Source organism: Ambystoma mexicanum, chromosome 2q (genome assembly GCF_040938575.1).
Source record: "Ambystoma mexicanum isolate Mex_15411 chromosome 2q, UKY_AmexF1_1, whole genome shotgun sequence".
Taxonomy (NCBI): domain Eukaryota; kingdom Metazoa; phylum Chordata; class Amphibia; order Caudata; family Ambystomatidae; genus Ambystoma; species Ambystoma mexicanum.
Genome location: NC_090924.1, coordinates 661,192,940 through 661,219,156, shown reverse-complemented (window position 1 = coordinate 661,219,156; position 26,217 = coordinate 661,192,940). Strand labels below are relative to the sequence as shown.

Below are 26,217 nucleotides of genomic sequence, written 5' to 3'. Positions count from 1 at the left end.
AATCTCTTCATGATTTTCCAATCTGATCTCGTGATGGTGTCCTCTCTGAATCTATTACTCAGCCAGATATACACATTATTTTGTAAACCAGACAAACGTACTAGTTCGGTAGAAGGTGACACCTCTTTTATTATCATGTTTCTTTTGTCCGTTAGAAATTCGCACAATGAGGGATCATTAACAAATATTTTCAAATGACTGACCACAATGATGTTTCTTTCCAGGTCTTAAAAAAACTGTTACAAACGTGACTATTTAACAAATATGTTTAGATGACAATCTGTCCACAATGATTTATGTTTATTACTGCTGCCTTCCACTATTTTGTACATGCGCCGTGATACCTCTGAGTCTGGGCGCTATACAAATGAAATAAATAAATAAATGCCCCAGGTCTTCCACATGTCATCATTTTGTTTCCTTCATCGATTTCCAGACTGATGCAGGTTGCCATTCCATAGAACCATCAGAATCCATAAAAGACATGTACATTTTGCTATTTGATTTGTGGTCCTGGCAGTAACCTACATTTATATGCATGCCTTTGTTATTTCTTGCAAGCTTGGATGCATGAGGGTTCTGAAGTTCCAAGATGGAACGGCCTTGAAGATCAGTTTTCTCCTGACTTCGGGGCTATAAGGCTTGATTTTGAAGTAGCAACCCATGATGACCTCTTGATCAGAAACTCTAGTTTCTTCCATTAACATGTACATGAAAAACTGTCATCCTACTAGGGATGCCTCATCTATCAGAACAGGTGATTACTGTTTATGTTTCTCCATAAACAGATGCTGTTCTAGTTTACATGATTGTTCCTAGAGAGTGAATGGGCCTGATTTACAAAATAATGTTTAATGTGAAACTTACTTTGTAATTCAGGTGCAATGCCTTATTGTAAAGACATTATCAATCCATATTTGGCCAGATCCGGATGAAAACACAATGTGGAAATAACAGAGGCCGTGGCGCTTCCAAAGTCAAGCTCCATACACATGTTGAGGGGACAAGAGACATGTGGTCACCAAATAAACAAAACTTCTTGGGTACATTGTTTGGATTCAGATACTTGACTGAGATGTGTCAGACATTCTGCATATTATCACAAGCTTTGTATTGCCTGGTCTCACTTATTCCTATAGTTGAGGGACAGCAGGGACACAGTTAGGATGATGATCACACTAGTCATCATATAGCAGATTATTGTGTTTCCTATTGACTGACGTATGACATTATTTGAAATTGTGTTACTTAGAGACTTTTGTCGGATGGACTAAGTCAGAACAGCTCTGAGAATATTGGCAACTAGGAAAGAAAGAATTGGCACCCCAGATTTCAGAGCAATGGGTGATGCTTTAGTACACAAATAGACTTGGCTTTGGTTAAAACCTCTTAAGGTTTTTGAGATCATCATCGTCTTTTGGACGGTGTGATCTCAAAAAGGCAATGATAGCCCTGTTTCCTTGGAAACTATTTGTATAATGATGGGTTGGGTTTCAGTGGATGAAACTTTGTCATTGAGCCAATTTGTTCAAAATTGGTGGAAACACGTGAGTAGTGTAAACAGGTTTGAACATAACACTATAAAATCATGCCAAATGTATACAAAATATATTGAAACAGCGACCACATTAATAAATCATCTTTCCTGCTTGAAAGACTGTCCTACTAAAATCCCTTTGGGCACTATAGACACTGTCTGATGACCCGCTCCGAGTCTCCACATGGATGGAGGCTGCCATCGTCCCCCACTAGTGACAAAGCAGGCTAAATGTAAGTGGGGTGGGGAGGAGGGAGGAGAAACCCCTAAAAAAATAATAACTTACCCAAGTCCCCAGTGAGGAGTGGAGGCAGCTTCTCAGCCGTGAAGGCTCGGAGCGGGGATGGCCCCACTTCGAGCCTCCTCATTGACTGAGGGGCTGCTACACTCCCTGCTGGGAACAATGGCCATGGAATCACAGCCGAGAGATTCCCGGCAGGGTAATGCCTCGGCGAGGGACAATCAGAATGGTTCTCTCATTCTGAATGCGCCCTCGCCAGGTACTAATGAATATTATGCACCATGGCAACATATAGGGCCTCATTACGAGTATGGAGGCAGCCATGGTGCTATTAGCGCATGGTTGCCTCCATATCGGGCTCCAATACCGGGTTCCTTCAATGGGGAATTACCGGGTCATTCCAACATTAGAGGACCCGGTAACTCCTACTTGAAGGAACCATTCCCCATTCCCAATTGAGCCCATATAGGGTTCAATGGGAATGGGGAGGGAGGTAATAACAGGTTTTACCAGACATCTGTTCCGGGTCTCGCAAAGGGAACCTTGTAATAGGCGCTCCCGTACCGGCACCCTTCATTACGGGACCGCCAGGGTCGTAATGAGGCCCATAGTCTCATGAGGAGTTTGGTTCACACTGAGCCCAATTTGTCAGTAAGGTAGCTTTCTGATGTTCATGGTCACTTTCTCATAATTTGGAAGTGCAATGCTTGAAATACAGTGGAGCCATCAAGAGCTACTTATCACCCACCATCCCATCAAATGTGGCACTCTGTACAGTGGGAGAAAGGAATCTCAGACAGAAGCGACGTGTGTTCTGTTTAGAGTTCACTTTTGGTACATTTCACTGAATTTGTTTCATTGTTACTGTACAATCTAGGCTTGCAAAAGTAATCACTACGTGGAAGTCGTTATTTACCTCTTCTACCCAATCAGGGTGGTGAGAATGCAGTCATTCACGACTTGCATTGCCCTCTTTCAAAAATGTTGTCTTCAGCAGCATTTTAACAGCACGTCCTGTGAACACTATTTAATTTCACTTTTCAACAAATTGCTTGTAGTCGCATAGACTTTAAGAGGGGTCATTATCACTTGAGATACTGCCCTTTCCCAATATACTTCACAAACATATTGCCCTCGGCCTTGCCATGTTCCATAGCAAGGGGTGGGCATTATTCCATGAAAATGACCCCTCCCTGTAAACTATAACGCTTAATTGTTACAGCAATCACAACTCTGGACAATAAATAGCACAGTGTATTCTGAGGCACATATGGGAGAAGGAGTGGTGGGGGGAAAGGGGATAATGTGATGATCTGTTTATGGTGGTAAAAGATAAAGCTTACCTTTGCCCTGTGCTAAGTTCCTGTTATATCCAACAGGACTAAAGTACTCAAATATAAACACAGCCATGGCGGACACAATGAGAAGCATCACAAACATCATCACCCAGACAGAAGCACTAAAAGGTTCTGCAGCAAAACGGAGACAGAAAAGAAACAAAAACACGGGTCATTAACCAATCACAGCACAACGAGAATTCTAATGCCTAAAACCACATCAGTGGTCAGCAACGAAGCGCTGCACAGCTATTAACCATTAAAATATCACAAGCCAGGAATTTACTGCAATTGCATCTTAGATCATAGTGGAGCAAGCTTCGTATACATACACATTCATACCAATAAGTTTGGGAATTAAAGTTTGTAAAATGATAAGTTTGAAAATCCGAAATTCAAGAATCGGGGTGACCTAGGGTATAACATACACATTCAAATAGTGTGACTTGGGGTCTTGTGCAGATGCATCCACGATTGAGTGAGGCAAAATGCAGGGGGCTCAGGTGGCGTGTGGAGTGGAAAGCAAATTTGAAAAAGAAAATGTATTAAACATCACCCCGAATACAAAATACATTGAATTTCTGTTTTCAAACTTAAAGTTACAGAAATGCAAATAATAGGGAAGGCTATGATAATTACAGATCAAAGATTCGGAAAAATAACATTTTCAAACATTGATACACTTGAACTTACATTGTATAGCTAAGGATCTACATGCATTTGCAGGTGATCATGAGACGCTCTGTAATAACATCAAATTGCTCTTGGTTTGTGCAGAAGACACGCATTGTGGTAGTTTTGGTAGTCCAGGATTTGTGTCACCATCCTTCTTGCCTATGGGGAAGCTTGTACACCATGATGAATATGTCTAGATATCCACATAATGGTGGATTTGGTTGCAGCATGTTACCCGGCAGAGCATGGATACTGCCTGTCAGCACTGCTTGTCAGGTAAAAGGAAAATAGCACCATATTTGCAGATTGTTGCATAGCAACTATATATTTTGATTTATTTGCTGGGTTTTGTAAACGAAGGAGGTTATAAGTGGGAGGAAAGGGATGGGAGAGGAAGGTAAGGAGAAGATTGTGTTCATTGTTGTTACTAGAGATTGGAAAACTAGTTCTGGCAAAAATAAAAAAAATATACAAACTATATTTTTGAGCTATAAGTGGCAAGAACTTTCATTTTACTTTTCAGGAGATTCATCTGGAAAACTTCAGGGTCACTCGTGGATAAAAACGGAGGTTCCTGGGAGTCTACTGCCAACCCCCACGGGATGTAATAACATGATCCACTGACATGCTGGGGCATAAGCACACAATAGCACCTGTATACATCACACATTCCTAGAGACTACAGTGCGCCTGAATGAGGAGGACATTGTGGGTGCTGCAGGGTGTGGCCTAAGTGGAGAAAGACTGCCTGCTGTCAGGTGCGCAAAAAACCCACATCTCTTGATTACAAACTCTGGAGAAAAAAAGGCCCTGAAAACATAAACGAGAAAGATGAAAAGGCTTAGAACCCGATGACTGGCAGCATGAAGGTGACTCTAAGGGCAACTGGTAAGAGTTACAAACATCTTAGCACGTTTCATCACCTGAGACCTAGGCGCATGTTTTTTCTAGCCTGAGGTGGTGGTTGATATTTGTAAATGAGTTAATTTGCGATGTACATGGTGTTCAAAAAGAGAATTGGATGGAAAGTGCCAGTCTATTATTGAAGTCTATTTAAAAAGAACGAGTATACTCGTCCTTGGCACTTAAAGTGTTAAAAAAGTACAGTGCAGGCCTGGGATGCAAGTATAATATGGATCAGAAGTATGGACAGAAGAAAGTCTGTTCATACTTTTATGAAAGAAGGTACACCTATGAGGTAAAGCATATCACCCGAAGAGTATCTGAAATGATGCAGGGACTATTTGTTTTTTAAAATATTGAAAACCTGCATATGTCTGGCTTGGGCCATTGAGTAGTAAGGTAAAATGGCTTTCTTGCTGGGAGGAAAGCAGATTAATTCAAGGAGATTACTCATTTTCTCAATAAGTATCTTGGAGCTCTCAGACTCTAGATACTTAGTCTGTGTTTAAACAAAAGGCCCAAGAATCACACCCATAGGAGGGGTCCTGGATAGGAAGGAATGCCAACGATTAACCAGGGAGGGGTCCCAGGGCAGCCTTCAATTAGAATCTGGGCTTCTTGGTGGAACATAGTGAACCAAGTGAACCAAGAGAAACATAGATCTCCCCGCATACTTTAGTGATGTAAAGCCTATAAAGCCTACACATTTGACAGGTGACCACAAACAGGAACAAAATAATGTAATTCTCCAAAGTTAGAACACCTGGGCCTGCAAGAAACATCACCTGGGTGAGCAATGGTCAGAGAATGGGCCACAGCTTCTTTGCAGGTACTAACACTGACCCAAACAGAACAGCTAAATTGACTAAGGTAATTGCACAAGGGGTATTCTGGTTAGTTTCTTTATAGTTGAAGCAGGACTAGTGACAACTACACATTCTAATAAGTTTATCAAAAGGACCCATGCCACTGAGAAAGGTGGTAGTCTGTTCTGAGTAGCTAGATGGATACACCTTGGACATGGTCTTCCCTATTCTAAAGTGGCCGTAGTTAAGATTGGTCCTGAGAAAATGAGTACAACTAAAGATGGTGACGTGATCAGAAAAAGGCCAAGAGGGACAGTAGACAAACAAAGCTGACAGCTGAGAAACCTCATCCAAAGTTTCAAGAATTCCCTAAAATATAGAGATAGAGGAAGAGGACAAATTAAGTGGGTATCTGGTCGACGTTGAGGTCAAACGAAGAAACATATTGGCAGACCTCTGTAGGGCAAAGAAGGAGTGATAATCTCTGGAAGACTAGCACCAGTGGCAAGAAACCCAGTCATGCTCTTGCGCTCTGAAACACTTGTGTATGAGCACGATATAAATAAAATATCATGTCATTTCATAAGGTGAAGCCTTTGGTTCTTTTAATGTCTTATCTGCAAAGCTGATTGACTGAGAGAAACAACAGTGGGCACTAATGTCAAGTCTAATTAGCACTTGTGATTCAAGGATGCTGGATTCCTAAAGTGAAAGAGACAGAGAAGAGACGGTCCGTCTTACTGTCCTAAACTGGGCAGTACAGTTGAGGAAGATTGCCCCTAGTTTTCAACCTAATAGAAAGTATGGTGGGACAACAAAGGTTCTGCATGTTCCTCAGCAGTTTTGTATGATAAGGAATCTCCTTCACCCTCCTGCCACATCTAAAAACAGGCTCATTCATTAGGGAGGGTTAAAATGGTCTTTAAGCTTCAGGATTGCATTTCAAAATTCCCTTCTGATGTGGATTTATTTGGAGATATTGGCAGCCAATTTGTTTTTTTTTTCTTAGCCCATCATATAGGCTACCGAAATTGCTTTATAGACTGCTTCATTTCCCTTCTTGAAGGCCAAGGATTGGTCGATGATACCGAACACATTTGGCCGGAAGATGTTACCATTTGCTCACACACCTGTGGCAGGTTATCTATCATTGGTTAGATTAAAAAGCCTGCCCACTGTGTTGGTCATTGGGGGGTAGGGGTTCTTTGTAGCCTTGCCCTCTGTGCCTAGTTTGTAGTTGCTTTTTCCTAGTTCCCTGTTCGTGAATTCCTAGATTCACACTGTGTCTTACTTGTCATTATTTTCCTGCTGCCCGAGATTGCACTGTTTGGTAATCTTTGTGTATTCTGCGCTAAAGTTGATAGCAAGGTATAGTGTTTCCTCGTCCTGTTCTATTTTAGTGTTTGTCTGTTCCTGTTCAGAACAGTCTGTGTATGATAGTTTTCTTACCTAGCACTGAACTTCAGGGTACCCCATTTTCCTGATCGGTCTCTGTTTATAGACTTGCCCTATTTCAATGTTTAATTCTCTTTTCCTTAACTTTCCTTCTGTGGATAGGTAGGGGAGAGGGCTTGTTCTTGTTTTCCCTGCTTGTGTTTCCCTGGTGTGGTTTGTTGATGGTTTTCTCTGCTCTGGTCACTGGTCTCCCTATTGATTATTTAGTGTGGTGAGTTTAACCATTTGCTGTTTTGTTGTTGCACAAATACTTATGTTTTTCTCACTTTGCTGTAAGCAATAATTCTATGTATTCCTTGTCAGACACCTTTATGTATTACTTTTACGGCCATTTGTTGTCAGAGTCTTTCAGGTCCCTGTGTAATATGCATTGTTTGCTGGCTTGTTCTTTTAAATACTGATTTTAAATTACCTTACATCAAGCGACCAAAAGCATACTGTTCACCAACACTGGCATGGCTTGTTCAATTAGTGTGCTGCAATTGTGACACTCATTCCAGATATACAGCTCCCTGAGCTTCCGTGTGCCCATAAGGCACTTTTGAGTCAGGGGTGGACTGGGAACCAAAAGAAGCCCTGGAGATAATTATCAAAGTGGCCCCATATTGCACATTTTTAGCCAGACCCAAGCCTTTTCCAATGAGAACATGTGGAAATAAAATATTTTACTACACAAAAGAGGGCAAGGATGCAGAGGCCTACCTGGCAATCCCCAGAGTTCCCTATAGGTCATCCCTGTTCTGAGTGCTTACCCCACACCCAGGATAGCATTTCAATATTACTGTTTCCATTTTGCACAACCTGAATGTGTGTATGTGATATTGAGTTCAAAGTTTATATTCCGGGAGAATTCCAACTCTCTGTGTGATCAGAGACGCATTTATCTCTCTGAGATTCCTCCCTCACATCGTCATGAGGAAGCACAGGCATATGTCTTACTGGTGGGTTAAGAGAAGCATTGGTCTGTAAATGGATTATATGTGACCATTAGAACCAGCCAACCTGGTTTTGGGAGTCGCTTCTTCAGTATTTGGCCCTTTTCTCCTAGAAAAACGAGTGTTTGGATGACTCGGAAAATAGAGTGCCAACGATATCAAAACCAATCAACACAGAGGTTGTATTCAGCATCAAAAATAAGGTCGCCAAGATGTAAGACTTGGGTCTAAATAAAAGTTCCTCAAGCTCATGGAATAGTGTGTTGAAACCTACTTCAAATCGTAGACTTAATACTTCTTGTTTGTCTACCTCCATGGGACGTAATGGGTTAATTAAACATGTCGAGCAAAAAATATTTGAGGATCTAATTGCCGGATTGGGTGGAGCCTACTGTGTTTCCTTACAGGAATTCAGGACAAACATACTCACCCCTAGTATTTAAAGGGGGTGATCTCAAAGTTTGGAACTGTCAGATTAAGGAAAACGTGAAACAAAGGAAAGCTGTGCATTTTCAACTGCATAAAAGAAGTGTGTTTCAAGCACTTGTTATGGTCAGTAATTTACAAGTCAGAAAAGGAAGTTTAGTCTATGTCACCTTCCAAGAAGGTGGGAAAAACATCTGTCACATACACACTCCCAAGACACCCAAGACAAAAAACTCACAATCTGGAGGCCTCAACATTGTGCCTACTTTTCCAGTCAATTGTGTGAAATGAACATAATCATAAGATTACACGCTCAAAACGTACACTTATTGACATTGGAGTGTTACCTTTTAATTCTGTGTAATCTAAACTTCTATTAGCTATATCTTTTCTAGGTGCAAGTCACTTTTAAAAAAGAAATACATGGCTTGTGAAACTGCACCTACGAGTATGGAAAGTTCTTTTTCAAGTGAATTTGGAAATCAATGAGTTATTGGTGAGGATAAACTGGGAAGTGCAGACATGTGATCATGGCACCTAATGGAACACAGACAAATGTATCTAGAAAGTGACCCTAATTTCTCTGGAGGACACCTACCAAGGAAAGCGGATGGAGAGACTGTGCCATTGCTCCTTGAGACCATAACAGTGATTCCAGTTTCGACAAATGGAACAGAGAAGTCAACCACCTCTGAACGTTCTTCATTTATTGTGAGCGAGCCCACGGCCATCACTGCTCGTTGATACACCACCTAGTTGCAAGCATAGGTTGTGGGAAGATGAAAAAATAGACACAATCAGAAAAGGGCTGCAGAGTTTTACATTTAAGGCATGTGGTCAAGGTTTACTTAAGAGTTTTTTTGTTGTTTTTTTACCTAACAAAACTTACTTCACCAATCATTCCATTCCAAACATTCTTGATTTTCTTCCCATGCTTGCCGTTGGTTACCAGGTAGAGATCATAGCTGAACTTTACAGTTTTTGACAACTTCTTTAGAATATCAATGCAGAATCCCTTGCAGCATTTCTTGATGTAAGTCCCCTCGGTGGTCGAATTGCTGTGAACGCACAAATAGACTAATTACTCAAAATTAGCTTAAACCATAAGAAAGTGAAAGGTTTTTCTCCTAATTTCAGTTGCAATTAAAATGACAGGTTAAATGTTTATTTATTTTTTTTTTTATTTGTATATTGTTTATTCAAACATTTAAAACAATAAAATGCAACGTCATACAAATTCATCATTTAAAATGCAAAGTTAATACAATAGTACAAACATGTTTTTTAAATACATTACTAATTGTAAAAATAATCTGGTAAAAATAAAATAAAACCAAACATCAGAGATTGGCAAGCTATCACCTTTGTTTATAAACGATGCTAAGGCGAGACTGTCAGAAGTAAAAAGGGTGTCCAGACATCTTTTCCACAGATTATTTAATTCTGACCAATTTGTAACACCTATCCATTTTTTAAAATATATCTGTCTTTCAGAATGGAGAGCCGGTCATTCCGTAACAAATGTTTGACTGTTTCCACAACCTCATTGGTCTACAAAACAGACAAGCGACTTCTGAATGATCTATCAACCGTCTTCTTAAGTGTATCTCCTTTGTGAGCAGCAAGTTCCACCGAAATCGCTTTGTAGGGAGAAGTAGTGCAGGTACGGGAACAATGTTAAATACAGAGAAATCGTCACCCTACTTTTATATCCATGGATAAATGCTGCAGAGAGGGGTAACAAAGAAAGAGTCAATAAAATGTGTCCATTCCCTTTTCTAGAGAGCCTCTTTAACTTTCATTGGCCTTGAAATCAATAGGTCAATGTCTGCTTGAAGCTCACCGAGGAGGGATTCACAGTAAGTTCTCAGTTTCCCAAGAAAACTAAATAAGGCAGATCAAGATTGGTCCATGGTTTGTAAGTCATAATCTGCTTCAGTATAGAATGAGGCTGCGACAGATGCGACAAACTTTCGGTATAGAGACAGAGGGAGCCACGGAACCCGGGGCCTTAAAGAAAGAAGCCCCAGCTTGGATCATTCTCAAAACTCACCTCCACATCTTCCCCTCAAGAGTGTCCAGCCAAGAATACTATTCCATCGGCCTGAGTTCCAAACCATATGTCAATTTGGGAATCACCTTCCCCTCATAGAATTGAATGGCTACCTTTATAGAAAACCTACTTCACAAGCTGGTTAGTTAAGTTATTCACGTTTAGATTTAATATAGCCTTTATATCTCTCACTGATTGATATGCTGAAATGTGGCAACACAAGTATTTTAGGCTGACCATGCTGGAAACAGGAGAGTCTCGAGGAAGCCATGAACTGAGCTCTCTCCTCCTCCGTCCTAACAACTCCAGGATGTTAGTTTTTAAGGGGTTGATTATTAAACTGTTTCCTTCTGCATAAGTAGAGAACGATGAGAGTAAACTTTGCATTCCATTCAGGAAGCACTTCAAGAGTAAGAAGTCGTCTGGATGGGCCAACCATGACGCCTTAATTTTCCCAAACATGGGGGCAATAAATGTGGCTACATTTAACGTTCCTCCTTTTTCTGATATGTACAGATTAAATAGGCAGGGAGCTAGAATTCATCCCTGCCTTAGACAAGAGTCAGTTTTAATTCTACATGAAAGGTGCCAGCTTAAGTCAAGCACATATAAATACCAGAATGTTCATGCAAACCAATGATCAGATGTAAAAAAAAACACTTGGTAAGCCGCATTTTGGTAGTTTTAACCACAGTGTACCACAGTTTACCCTGTCAAAGGTTGCAGAGAGGTCGATCAAAGCCACGTATATCTGCGTGTTCCGGTCTGTACGTGTCCTCGCCTGAAACTCTCTGATGACTACCCCACTAATGTTCTCGGAATATCCCCTACACACGCCGGTTTGAAGCCTATCTAGCCTCCCTGTTGCCATAGCCGACTCTTCTATATGTCACAACAGGACTGCCAAAAAGATGTTGCTTTCAATATCAGGTTAAATGTACATCTTAACGTGGTTACATAGTGGCTGGAATTGCTCCCTTTATAGACGACACACTTCTCCATGTTGTTTAGTTATTCTCAGTACTTGCCTATTATTAGCTGATTGTGTTTACTTTTTATCAATTACTATCACACCTATTTAAAAATAAAATGGCCTTGCAAGGCAAACAATAGACTGAAGGTCACATGCTATGATTTCTTTGAATGGATAGGCATTATTTGATGTCACTTGGATGTCATGTATGTTTTTTATTTTCATTTCTATTACACATTTGATTACAGGAAAGACACATATACAGAAACAGAGCTGCCAATTGTTTTGCTTCGAATAGCCACATTCATAATGGGGAATCTCTGGCTGAAGGAGTGGTCTTTCAACATGTTTTGGCTGAGTGGAGCAAGTACAACATCTGAAACTCCACATAAAAAGAGGTCGCCCAGGTGATGTCATTCCATATACAATGAATTAACCTATTTGATGTGCCAGAAAACGCAGTATTATTGGTCACTTCTGGAAATGTGGATACAACATTTGCAGGTAGTGAGAGCCACTATATCAACTACCATTCTTTAATCATCTTTTTTTGTATCGTGTTTTGTGTGTGTGCATATTGTAAAGGTATCTTGGACATTATGCAAGACTAGAAAAGAGAATAAATGACTTTTGTACTAGTAATGTATTCCCTGTTTACATGAAGAGAGGTATTCATGGTAGTACAGGTAAAATGTTCAAGAACTAGTCATGCACTTTTAAACAAGGATTTGTTTACCTACTGTACTTATCTGAATAGAGACACAGTGACTAACCAGTCGCTGTACATCCAAACTTATGTTCTTGCATTTTCATTTTGTTTACTGTAAACTGTTGCATGACTTACTTCTTCCAAAACCATAATTCATCCTACATGTTCAACAAACGTGGTTTATTGAATATTGATTGTTTATTCATTGAGCATTTAAAACAATGATGTAATCTTGGTTAAATCCATTGCTGTACACACTCTATATGATAAATGTTATCCCCAAAATAACCTTAGTCCAACATGTTTCTGTCTATCACCTGTATGAGATATTCTTCAGGGTGCTCAGGGCACTAATTTGATTAGCAAACACACTAACAAATTTAAACACAGAGAATAACACTATATGAGAGGGCATGCTCTATTTATTCCTATAATAATGTGGGTTAATAGAATGTACTTTACTTTTTGAGCTAAGGAGAATTATGAGTTAAAACACTGAATGGGAAAATAAAATTAAAAAATCGTAGCAGATCATCTTTACAAATGTAGCACAAGTTATGTGTGGAAAGATACATTGCATTTTGTAGGACTCCTGATTCGTTCAGTAATGTAGTTGTGCTGTGTTTACCCCTCTTGAGTTATGAGTTTGAACTAATGCAGTCAGTCCTATTAGTTGGCTCACCTGGTCTGTTATGCAGAAAGATTTGCTATATCAGAAACATTTAAAACTAAATTCTTTCTTTTTTCTCACTTTAAAAATGACAGAATTTTGAATGTGAATACTCATTCGATTGCCATTGTGTACTTAATGTAGCTGACAAATATAGCATGTATTTTTGAGGCAGGCATACAATGGTAGGTCCTACAGCATCAAAATGGCCAACATCTCAGACTTAAGTGGATTTCATTGAATGATTGGCAGATATACTAATATGCTCTCTTGGTGTGCAAAATGCCTGTGACTGTGCAAATGCCTGTGACTGTGTGGTTGCTCATTCTACTGAAAGTGTTATTGTTGTGGAAGTTGTGGTGCCTGACTTACAACAACATTTATCAATGGGAAAGCCCCATTGAAAAACACTTTGTGAATAAGGCCCATAATCGTGAATCTATCTTTAACATTGCCCTACTGCCCTGTTGTTAGTCCAGATAATATGCTGGCCAGTTATGAGTTATCATCAGATCATTTCTAGATATCAATTTGAGATAATTTCCATTCTACATTTCCAGATATATGCCACATTGTTATGCCATTGAAAGCCACATTTTGTATGCATTTGCTAGAGAAATAGGCCCTATCATGTGAAGGGTTTGCTTAGAAATATTGTTGCCATGTTTGCATTAGAGACACGCATGTGCATGCATTTAGAATGTACACTGATCCATTTTATGTAGTGATTGAAGACATATGATGGGAGCTAGGCACTACAGCATGAAACTGGCTCTCTGAGCCATTCTGAGCCACACTGAAGAAGAGCCACTTTCCGCAGAAAGTTTGTTTATGGTACACTGTGAGTTTGAGGAAGGTAAACAAAGGCAGGCAGAGAGACTGTGGCTTTTGCCCAAGTAGAAGGGATGAGATGGTAGCTTAGCTGGCCTCCCCTTGAATGTGCAAACATCAGGAAGGTGGGAGCGATATGGAGTGAGTGTTTTGCACAGATTGTGGTAGAAGGTCCTTAGCTGTATGTGGAGAAGTGTTATGATTTTGCAATGGATGCCATGCAAGAGACAGAAAGACGCAGTTCCATCCTGTTCTTTGAATGTCACAGTGACTGAGAACATCTGCAAAGAAGTAGGGAGACTCCATGGCACTTCTGCTTTAAGAGAATGCTAGCTAAGTGAAATACATGTAACCTTAGTGATGACTTGAGTCACAGCACAGCATATCCATGAGTGAGGTTTTGCAGTCATTAGAGCAGTTGGAGAGAGAGCAGTCACACTTCCTGGGAGATGCAGCCAGGAGATTGAGATGCACATCGAGTAGATAAGAGAGGGAGCAGTCAGCATATTGGCTTGGCAGAGCATTTTGGGAGAGCAGTTAGAGTTCGAGGGTTTGGTAGAGGCTTGACGCACAGCGAGAGCACATCGGTGGGGGACAAGCACAGAGAGTGGCCCAGTTTGAGATGGGAGCAGAGAGAGGCCTGCTGTTATGCTCACCTGGTCTCTGCGGAGGCATTGGGGAACATTTGCAGCCCTCACAGTGGTGAGGTAGCTCGGGCCCGACTTCGCCCTCTGTGCTTATGTGGTGACCGGTGGTAATGGGTGATGCTGCTTGGGACTGCTCCTGCGTGGAGAATAGGAGGCATTATTATGCCAGCTTGTGCACCTGATCCCCATCCAGACCACTTCTCCCAAACTGTGGTACCTGTGGGATGTGCTGTCCCTGGAATGCTCACCTGTTGATTAGTTTAGGTGAGCACTCCATCCTGCTGCTTCTGGCAGGGGTGCTTGTATGATCTGGACCGAGTTCCTTCACTGGTCCCTTGCACGTGGTAATCCAATCCTGTTGCGACTAAGCCACTATACTTCAGGTAAGTGTTCCTGTTTGCCTTTGTCTTTCCTCGTCTGTTTTTGTTGTAGTGTAAAGTTTGTTGTCTTGTATTGCTGTCCGTTCCACTTTTGATGTTTGCTCTTTTGCTTTCTTCCCTTGCAGGTGATGTTGTCAGCCCGGCAGAATCTGTGGAGCTCGAGGCGGCAGCCGGAAGGAATGAGGAACGAAGCTGCAGCAGTACAGTTGCTGATAAATTGTTAACTAAGGGTCGAGTGGGGTTCAAATGTGACACGGCCCTAGGATGGGTGTTCTAACCTTGTCTTTCTTCTTCTTCACAGCGTCCGAGTTCGTGGATGCGGAGTGCGGTGCTGCGGCGTGGGCTTCAAGATCACTGTATGTCAGGAGAAGAGTCTGCAGATGAAGCGATGAAGCACTGGTTTCCTGGAGGTGAGTATGCAGGAGAACGCCTGGTTTCAAAGGTAAGTAAACTGGTTGAGGTGGCAATGAGCGTCATGTTGCACGCAAGTGCACAGTAACATGAAGCACCGGCCTTAAGGATGGAGCATTTTATGTAGCTGAGCTTCTGAAGCCACACCCACCAGGTTCAGCCTGCCTGCCACATCCGATGAGTCAGCACATGAGGATGTTCTCTGGAATAAAGGCTTTCAGCTCCTGGAACGTTCTAGTAAAAAAAAAAGCACTCATGCACTGAAATAAAGTAAAAGCACTCCTGCACTGAAAAAAAGTGTTCCTGCTCACATCTCTATATGAGCCTGGCACAGGAGCCAGGACTGAGTCCAGCCAGGGCCCCTGTGTTTATGATTCCCAAAGGGACATAGGTGAGTCAAGTAACCCATTGCTCCCATCACTAGATGGTGTGTTTTTTGTGTTCTGGGGCCTGTGGCCATGACACCTGCCTGGGAGATCATTCACATCCAGAGGGGAGTATTGTTGAATGAGGCCTACTGATTAGAAGCTGTTTGCCAAGACACATGCACCAGGGAATCGGCACACACACTCGTAAGGGTTTGGGTTGATAGAAGGGGATCATCAGTCAGGTATTGTCTCATTAGAAAGTGTCAATGTGTGTGGGGAGAGTGAGAGAAATGCTGACGATTTAGGAGCTTGCCACATGTTGCTACTAGTCACTCATTGTAATTAGCATTGTTTGTAGGCTACATTGTTGTTACTGGGTTGCAATGCATTTAGACTCCGCAGGACTGGGTAAAGGTATTAGGCTGCTTGCATCAAAGCCAGAAGATAGGAAATTGTAAATTGCATCCATTGTAGATTGCATTGTAGATTGCACCCATGCCATAGGGTTGCACATTCAGATTTGACATTATCCCCACTAAAGAACATTTGGGTTGATGGACTCCATATGAAGAAAGGGTGTGCAGGCTATGCAAGTGCTCTGTTGAAGGTATTCGTCATGTACTCACAGACTGCCTTAATTTGACCAAGTTGTATCACAAAGGGTACGCACTGGATACACATCATGAGTATTTTGTATCATCTGACCAATTCCGGAGCAATATATATTGTGCCAGATCTATAGTAGCAAAGGAGGGAGCCTTTTACATCTGGAAAGACATGATGCGGAGGGCAGAGTAAGCTATCTCTCGTTTGAATGATGTCAGCCGAAATTGAGGTTTTAACAATTAGATGAAACGCAGTTCTGTGAACAAGCAAAAGTGTTGATTTTATGGCTAAAATGAAATGATGAATTGTTATGTATTAATGATATTGTATGTGATTAATATATTTTATTGTATTTTATATTTGATGCAGAAGGTTGATTTTATATCCATTGCATAGTAAACAAATAAAAAAATAAAACCATACTAAAGCAAGTCTATCTGCCCAAAAAAGACACTATTGGTTAAATAGTATTCTAATACTGAATAAACAATTATTAAATAGAAACCAATCAAGTTTGGCATTACTTAAATTGGAGTAAAGCCAAATTTGATCAACTATGTTGTTCTCTTTTTGAATATGATTGCTTGTGTAGTATTAATACAATTTGTGTAGTATTAGAATGCAATGCCACTTTGGAGAGGGATTCTCTTATGAAATGAGTATGCATTCAAATGATTATTATGACTTCTTGGAATTCAGGTGGGGTCTATATTTTGGATATTACAGGCTTGAAATTAATGGTACTAATGTCCCTGTATGTCTTCAAACATGCTAGGTTTATATGCGTCTGTGCTCCTTTGAATTGCACAGCATCACTATCGTTTCCCAATTGACACCATCACAAAGTGCCTACATTCACAATTCGAAGTGGTAAACTCAGCTGACCAAAACAACTAAACACAAGAATAAAGTTTCCTTTTGCAATGTCTTACTAAAATGTACTTGCTTCAAAGGAGCACTGGCCTGGTATCAGGTAATAAACACCCTATACATATGGTTGCCTTATGTAATGTCGCCGGGAAAAGGTTGTGGCAACATTATATAGGTGATCATATACATAGGCACAGGGCCATCGGGGGTGCATGGGTGTCCCCCGCTTCCCATTAAAAATAAAAAAAGGGTTTGGAGGTTGCAGGGATGAACCCTGATTGTTCCATGTAATAATGTCCCCACAAAAAAATGGTAATTTTTTGCCAATTTTTTTGCATGCCAATATTTTTGGGGGGAACACTGACACAATGTGCCCATCTTGTACAGCAACCTCACTATGGCTTTTAATTTGTCTGACTAAAATAGTGTCAAGGCACTTTTAAATACATGTCGTGTGCAGCTTGTGTGAGTTATCTGATCATCCTTAATTGGAAATGTGCGCAGGTTCCATTGGGGTAAAGCACAAAGGCATGTGTGCTAATTACACTGTTCCTAATCTGTACTCAAACTGTACATGTGTTTTTGATTGCATTACCCAGTGGGGATGCCAAGCACAGTGGTGAAAGTCTTCTTAATTCACAGGGAGATGTGCATAAAACTTCATGGTCCCCTTCATAACCTTTCTCTGTGTGTGCTCTGACATGACAACGTACAGAGGACATCAGACTTCAGACATGAGTCTTTTAAGACAATTGAAGCGGCCCCAAAATTCTTGCTAGGCATGTTTATTCATGGTTCAGTTATATATTTCTAACCGGAAAAGAGGGATTCAGGTGTCAAACAAGAATGAGTGAATGTCACTCGACTAACAGAGATACATGCGTACTAAAACCACCTGTAAGAAACATATGTGGCCAATTCAACAGGGATGTCTCTTAACCAAAATGCCAACTTTAGAGAAAGTAACTTAACATAGCTAAAGATATCACATGAAGCGATTTCTTGTGAATTTTGCAATTGATCATTCCACAGAAAGTGATATCATGTGACCTTTGAAAATTATGATAACACCTGAAGTTGCGTTACATGTATTCAACCAAGCTTGGAAGTCTTCTAGAAAACCTTGAGTATGGACTTACTCAATTAGGAATCTGACTGATACTAATGATGGGATCAGTGGAAATCATGGGAGTTGTAGTCCAAAACATCTGGAGTGTTGCATTTTAACTCTACATATATTACCAGAGGATATATGTCAATCTAAGGACAGGGATTGCATTTTGATAAGTTTGGTTCTTAAGTATGTCCTTTAAATCTACTTAATGCATATGTTCTGTGTACAGTGCAGTTCACTAGGTGTAGAGAGGTGTTGTGAATTACCTGCAAAAGCACCGCCTGCTTTAGCATTTCAGTGAAATACTGATGGATTGTAAAAATGTGGGTGGTGACGGTTGCACTACAATCACTGTAGGCAACGTGCTTGCCTTGGAAGCAAGACGACACAGAGCAACACAGGTTCGACCCACGGGTCCATGCTTAGAAACCTCTGGGTATTAAGCGCGTTATAAATAATCTATCATATCATATTGTCAAAACTGGGCTATCAGAGGAAAATTGAGGCCTTCAGTAAATCTGATGAACATGTACAGCAGGCACAATAGTGTACTTAGGAAGCTCTGTGGCAATGAAAAAAAATTTAAAAAAGAGAACAGTCCAAAATCATGGAATGAGGATAGAGCACAGACGCAGGACAACATTTTCAGTCAAAATCGTGCATCTGCTCATGATAAAGATGGTCATTAAGCCTTTGTGGATTTTACACCTGAAGGGGCCATAAATGCTTGTATGGAAAGGAAACACCTAATGGAACTAGGAACATTTCTGATGAGCAAAGCTGCTGCTCGATAAAGGCTTCCCATAGTGAAAATATTGCTACAGTTCATGATAGAACCTGCCAAAAGATCATACAAAAATTACAATATACACTAACATTGCAGAAAGCTGTGCCCGACGAAGGGCAGCTGCCTATAAGAAAAACAATATAAGAAGAAGAAATGCAAATCGTTAATATACTCAAGGCAGTCACCGAGGAATACCCCTAGAAAAAGAAATCATAATTGTCTGTTGATTGCAATTATTTCTGGCCAAGAATGCAGTGATGTTTTTCTATGAACCTATTTTGCTCTAGCACCTTGAAGCATCTCTTGTGCTAGATGGAATTACCAATAAAGATCTCAGACCAAATAACTCGACAGACTCAAAGAATATGGCAAAGTAGCACTTTAATCTCATACATCGGAATGCTGATCACACAATCACAAACAACAAACTTGATTACACAGAGATCTTATACCCCAATATGCGTCATCTATGACATCATCCTACGTGGCAAACTATAAAGCCTATTGCCGGGAGGGAAAGGTATGGGAACATATCTACTTATAGAGTACATGTGGGTTAGTGCTTCATTGGCTGGCCCTTATCTGTAGGACATGCCTTGAACTACCTCTAATTACGTATAATACTGATTATACCGGTCGAAATGGCAGCACATTGGTCTATGCAACATTGTATAGCAGGTTGCTGTATACATCTACTGATTGTTTGGCATTCCCATCAAACCTTGGACTTTCAGCTTGGCTAGCAGCATGTAAGCAAAACAAAACCCTGGTGCATGAATCACGTCAGATTACTCTCCGCTTTCCCAATTAGTCCATCATCTCTCATCAGTACAACCATAAGCCAAGGTTTTTGGTCTGTAGTTAACCTTGTAGCCTTCTCTCTGTTCTGGGACATTCAAAGGAGTATGAGCACATCACTAAATTCCACCAAGGCTTAATGAATAGCCCTTGTTTTCAACTTCTGCATCATGTTTGAGCAGCTCACAAATCTGTCAATTTACTGCTATTTGATTCAATTATGCTGGGTGTTATTGATCCTTCTGGCCTCTAGAGACTTGCTCACTCCATCTCGTCGGAACTTTATCTATTGTTAATTGTCCAATACTTGGGTCTTGTAAATGTTTCCCCTTCTTTAATCTAAGAGAAATATGTCTCTCATTCATGTCTTATCCGTCTGCCTCCCTCTGTGCTTTGCAATTATTCCTTGAAATAGCATCCGTGATCCCAGGCCAACCTAAACTCCTCTTTGTTCTGCACACAAACCTGTTTTCCAACGTCTCCTGACTCTGCGCCTTTGGTCTTTTTCGGAGTTAGCTGGAATGAAACTTTACACACGCTGACGTCCATCTTCCTAGCATGGCTGTCCGTACCATGTTATATTTTCCTCTATAGCAGGCTTCTATATGTCTCATCTACCTTGCATTACTGAGTATTAACACTTATTGGTCAGCAAGTTACTTTATCTTCTTCTGCATACATGCTTACTTTATCATTTCATGCATGTTTCTCTTGTTGCTTCGGTTACAACGTCACTCTTAAATATGTTAATTTCATTTCAGTATATCCTCATTTATCCTCTTTATGTCATCACTCTGGCCTCATCAGATTTCAATCAGTGTTACATGATATCAATGGTGCGTGCAGACATCCTTCCACTCTTTCAGTGCAAGGGTACATTTGGTATGGTTTCCTGAGTGCATATTGTCTCTTGTATACTCGATGCAGTATAGGAACAACACAGGGGGTCCCACATGCAGCTCTTGTCCTTCTGCTCCAGTATGAGGGCGGTGAGGGAGCAGGAGTTAGGGTAAATGGGTCAACCTGGTCCTCTACACTATAATGCTGCATGATGCACAAACCAGTGGTTTGTCTCAGGCATTCATTCATTCATCCATTCATCCATTCATTCATTCATTCATTCATTCATTCATTCATTCATTCATTCTCACATCTATACAAATCTGTACTAGGAGAATGTAATGCTTCACTTCCTGGCTGTATATAAAAATGTCAATTCAACTTAGTCTGAATTCTTTCATAGCTGTAAACATAATTTATTAGCTAAAGTTTAATTTGAGTGGTTTCACACTATGCATGCTTTATTAAAGCATCTTGACGTGAGCCGCATATACACTTAGGTTGTGATTGGCAGATAATAAAGTGCCTGTACTGTATGTTAGATAGGGGCCTAATGATCAACTGCGTAATTAGGGAATATAGATGTATATACAATATACAGGGATCTCTTTAAAAGTATGCATCTAGTATTATGGAAAGTGCAGTTGCATAAATCAGAGGCTGTTTGTGTGCATTTAAAGTGCATCTCAAATTCACAAGTTTAGTGTGCAGAGAATAGACGTCTTTCTATCTCCCTTTGCTGACAGGCATAGGGGAATATCCAATGAATAAGAGGGTCATGATTACCCCTAATGTATTTTGTAAGTTGGTAACCACAGCATGGACCACAGCTGGCCCACTTTGATTTATAACTTCCAATGAGGGATAGAAATATATTTCTTTCTTTTTTATCATTTTACAATGACAGGCCACAAATAGGGCTGTCACTCTGAATTGTGCATGCAACACTCATGTTGGTGCTAGGAGCCTGACATACATTAGTGATGGGAGAGTTCTCACAATACTAATGGATTGAAGGGAGATGGCCAGGGCACGATTAGTGTAGGTGCACAGTGCACAGGTCACCTTTGTTAATAAGAGAGTGAGGTCCTGTTTCCACCCTCCTGGCCATCTGTTGTTTTCCTGCACGTGTGTAGTTTGTGCATGGCTGCTGAGCATTCCATTAGGTAGGTGCACTTGCTCTGCATTACTGCACCTCCAGGGGAATTATTGAAGCTGAAAAATCGAAATTGGAAAAAAAGAGAAGAAAAAGAAAAAAACAAAATTTGCATAAAATTGTTGGAAAGGACTGCTTTATTTGGCATTTCCAACGTGCTGCCATTTTTTGAGCTTTTTAATACCTGGCGCTTTTCCCACTATGCCTGCTTATTTGACAGTTTTTTGGCCCTTCCACCTCTCCCTGTGCTGCACTCCCATTGGTTTCTGATTGTTTTCTTTCATCCAATCAGGGAACGGCAGACTTTAGTCGGCCCTCTCAGCAAAGACCCACTTCTAAGGCCCCTGTCTGCTCCCTGTCCGCTTCCAAAACGCTAATTGGGATCCTCCCTGCACCTTAACCACAATGATGCTGCCACCTCAATCCTTTAAGAAATCCGGACTGCCTTGACTTTGCCTCCTCCAGTACTATGTGTTAGTTCCCTCCTTACAGACTCGCTCCTACCGCCTTTGACTGTCACTGGTCTTTCTACTTGTTACACCCATGTTGTCATCCTGATGCTCAATGCTTCCTAAAACCCTTTGCTAACATCTGATTCCAAGAATGAAAAGTCAACTCCTGCTGTTTTTGCTTTGTGCTAAAAAGTCAAATCTTGCTGTTTTTGCTTTGTGCTAAAAAGTCAAATCTAGCTGTTTTTGCTTTGTGCTAAAAAGTCAAACTCTTCTGCTGTTTTTGCTTTGTGCTAAAAAGTCAAATCCTGCTGCTTTTGCTTTGTGCTAAAAAGTCAAATCTTGCTGTTTTTGCTTTGTGCTAAAAATCTTGCTGCCCATTGCAAAATGCTCTGTATTTTGCTTGTATACTGTTGCTTCTCTGTAACTTGCCAGCCCAGCGATCACACACCTACCTGCCTTAGCCCCCCCAGTATCTCCATCCTCTCCTCGCTATCACCCCCATGACACTTTCTGTTTCTCCTATCTTTTCCAACTGCTTCTTCATTGACTATCCTTCCCTTCTCACTAAGTCTGGTAGGAAGAAGTTCAAAAAGGATATCTTGGCCTCTAACCCTGGTCTTCCTATTGCAGATACCTACTCCAGTCATTCCTCCAGACAGACCCTCACTGACATCCTCTTTGTTATTCTTCGCCAGATCTATGGACTCCTCATATGGTCGCTGTGCTCTGCCCTATCTCCTCCTCTCCCATTAATGGTGGCACTTGCTGGGAAGTTCTCATGGCTTCCTTCGACTCCTCTAATTGTCATCATTAGTGCCTACCTAAATAGCACTGTCATGGTCCAAGGCCCTCAGGCCAATCTTCTCCTCATTGATAGGGGCTTAACTCGCCTCATCAATTTCCTCTCATCTCCTGCTGTCCCCTCCTCTCCCCCCTTGGCTACCTTGCCCTCTCGCTCCTCCTCCTCCTCTTCCCCTCCTAGGGCTCTTTCTCCTCCACAGGGCATACCTCTGATCTGTACCCCTCCCCCGAATGTCTTCAAGGCTTGCAACTTTCTTCATATTGCCACTCTCAACTCTCGCACTGCTGTCAAACACTCCTCTGACATCTGCCACCTCCTTGAAGAACTAGACCTTGATGTCCTTGGTCTTACTGGGACATGGTTCAGGGCCAGCTCTTTCACAAGCTTTGACACTCTCCTCCCTGATGGCTACAAGTTCCTCTCAGCACCCAGATCCTCCCGGTCTGCTGGGGGGGGGAGGAGGTAGCCCTGATCTTTCCTGAATGGATTCCTGCCTCTATCATTCCCACTCAGACCTACTCCTCTTTTGAATGCCTTGTCTGTAGGCTTTCTCTCTCGCCTACCTATTCTCTTACTGCGGTTACCATCTACCGGCCTCCTGGTCAAATCACCTAATTTCTCTCTGAGTGGGCAGACCTCTCCTCCTCCCTCCTAGCCTCTACCTCTTAGCTCCTCCTCCTCAGTGACCTCAATATACATTTAGACTCTCCTTGCTCATCAACTGTACTCTTCCGTTACTTCTGCGACTCCCTCTCCCTGTCCATCCTCCCCTCTGGCCCGACTCACTCTGCAGGGCACACACTGAATGTCTTGATCTCCTCCATCCCTCTGACCACTCCTCTCTCCTGGAGCGATCACTCCCTCCTCTCCTCTCATCTCATCTCTCCCTCTCTTCCCCCCAAGCCAAGCCTACCCAACACTGCCACCTGCCTTCTCGGACATCTGACCCATGAAGCGTGTATCAGTTGAGGCTTTTGCCACCACTTCCCCCCACTCCACCTTTGGCCGTCTCACATCCTGACATAGCCTGTCTCTGCTCTACTCTTCAATTTCTGATACTCTTGATGCTCTTGCCCCTGTCATGAGAATCTGTTTGAAGTCTAAAGCCAAGTGCAATTCCTGGTATGACTCTGACCTAGCTACACTAAACGTAAGTGTAGGGCGGCTGAGAGGAAATGGAGGACTTCCTGTTCATCCTCTGACAAACTGGCCTGTCGCCTGCTACAAAGGCAATACCGACTCTCTGTCCTCACCAAGAAGAGAGTCAACATTCAAGCTTGTGTCTCTGCGGCATCAATCAACTTGGCCAAACTCTTTAAAATCTGCAAGGAGCTGGCCAACCCTGCTGCAGTCTCTACCCCACCTGTTGCCTCCCAGGCTCTTTGCAATGCCCTTGCCTCTCACTTCATTTTAAAAACCCAGGACAACCTGTCCACCCTCTCACCCACACCCCTCCTCTCCCCTCTCCATCTGTGCTTGCTGACCCTCCTTTAGCCACCCCTCCACCATCCTACTCGTCCTTTCCTCTTTTCTCCCCTAACAAGGTCACTTTGCCTCGGGATCCTTCCCCTCCCCTCTGAAGAACTCCCTTGTGCATCATCTTCTCAAGAAATCCACAGCTGATCCTTCTTGTCCAGCTAACTATCGCCCAATTTCCTTTACTCCCTTTCTGGGCAAACTCCTGGAAAAGTTGGCCATCTCTCAGTTTAATCTTCATTCCAATTCTGTTGGCTGTCTCCATGACCACCAGTCTGGCTTCAGAGCTGCTAGAAGCACGGAAACTGCTCTTCTGAACATCCATGAAGATCTGCTTTCCAACCTTGACTCTAACATTCCCTCTGCCCTCATCCTTCTCGATCTCTCTTCTGCCTGTGACACGTTCAACCATCCCATCCTGCTCAACCGTCTCTGTGAAAACCTGGCTATCACTGATCAGGCTCTGGCCTGGCTGACCTCTTTCCTCTCAGATCGACCCTCCCAGGTCCAACTTGGGTCCTTCCTTTCATCTATCTTCCTCTTTACCTCTGGGATCTAACCTCTCGCCCTGGCTTTTCAACCAATACCTGGCAACTCTCGCCCACTGCATTGCCACTTTCTGCTCAAATTTCCAGTGCTACGCTGATGACAATCAACTCATTTTCAGGCTGCCCTCTGCCACCTCCTCTCCCTCTCTCATCTCTGATTGCCTAACTGCCATTCAAGATTGGTGTGCCGCCAATGATCTTTGTCTGAATGCCAGCAAGATGGAGATCCTCCTCATCGGCACACCGCACCATCCTTTCCCCTCACTCTCTGGCCAGCCTCCCTTGGCCCTCCTCCTACCCCCACCGCCGAGGTAAGAACCTTGGGGTCATCTTTAACTCCACCCTTTCCTTCTCCGCCCACATCTCTGAGGTCTCTAAAAAGTCACATTTCCTACTGCACCTCCTCAGAGGTACTCTGCCTTTCCTCTCCTTCCCCCAGAAGGTCATGGTATCCCAAGCTCTGGTTCTCTCTAGGTTGGACTATTGTAAAAGCCTCTTTCTAAATCTACCTGCCTCTACTCTCCGCCCTCTGCAACTAATTCAGAACAGAACTGCGAGACTTGTCCTTGGCCTCAAGCCCTGGGATCATATCTCTTCAGCTCTGAAATCTCTCCATTGGCTCCCAGTGAAAGCAATGATTAAATTCAAACGCCTCTGCATTGTCCACAAGGCTTTCTGGGGCCTGGGTCGAAAATACCTTCAGCTATCCCTCTGCAAATACCTCCCCTCTCAAGCTTCACTCCTCTACCTCCAACTCCCTCAGGGTCAGTCGTTTTTCAAAGAAACAAGCTGGTGGTAGATCTCTGTCTTCGGCTGGGGCCTCCCTCTGGAACAGCCTCCCTGCCACTTTAAAAATTGAGAACCATCTCCGGTTCTGGAAGCACCTCAAGACCTTCCTCTTTTCATCTGCCTTTGCTCCCCCTCTCCCCTGCTGATCTGTTCTCTCCTGGCCACTCTCTGTCCTCCGGGCCCAGGTACCTGCTCACCCCGCCACCCTCCCGCACTGCCTCCGGGCCACCCCTTGCACTGGGGTCTGTATCTGTACCCATACAGTCCCCCCCCTTTTTTTCTTCCTGCACTTATCAGACCTACTCTGTCTGCTGCCTTAAACCTAGCACTTGCAAACTGCTGTCTGCACTACCACTGTTTGTTGCCTTTATTATTTATTTATTGTTATTTATCTGTTTCTCCTCTGCTTCGCACTTTCCACTTCTCCCCCTTCCATGCAATTTTCCCCTCCCCCATGCACTTGCGCGTTCTCAATGTCACTGGGCCTAGTAAGATCGCTTTTTTGTTCTCCCCTGTTCTCCTCCCTTGCCTTGTCGCGCTCTGAAACACTTGTGTACGAGCACGATAGAAATAAAATATCAATCAATCAAGATGACCTTCACATGTCAAGAATCGTCCATCT

General features: G+C 42.3%; 1 protein-coding gene across 2 annotated transcripts in view; it reads right to left on the bottom strand.

The window, feature by feature from the left end:
* GRIN2A (glutamate ionotropic receptor NMDA type subunit 2A) overlaps positions 1–26,217 on the bottom strand; it is a 2,125,912-nt gene that overhangs the window by 612,454 nt on the left and 1,487,241 nt on the right. Inside the window, exons 6-8 of one of the 2 annotated variants that reach the window (XM_069647844.1) lie at positions 9,205–9,373; positions 8,914–9,067; positions 3,122–3,247 (exon numbers count right to left, since the gene is read on the bottom strand). In XM_069647844.1, coding sequence (XP_069503945.1) covers positions 3,122–3,247; positions 8,914–9,067; positions 9,205–9,373 — 449 coding nt within the window. The remainder of the gene's footprint in view (positions 1–3,121; positions 3,248–8,913; positions 9,068–9,204; positions 9,374–26,217) is intronic. The other variant, XM_069647845.1, reaches the window with a different exon arrangement.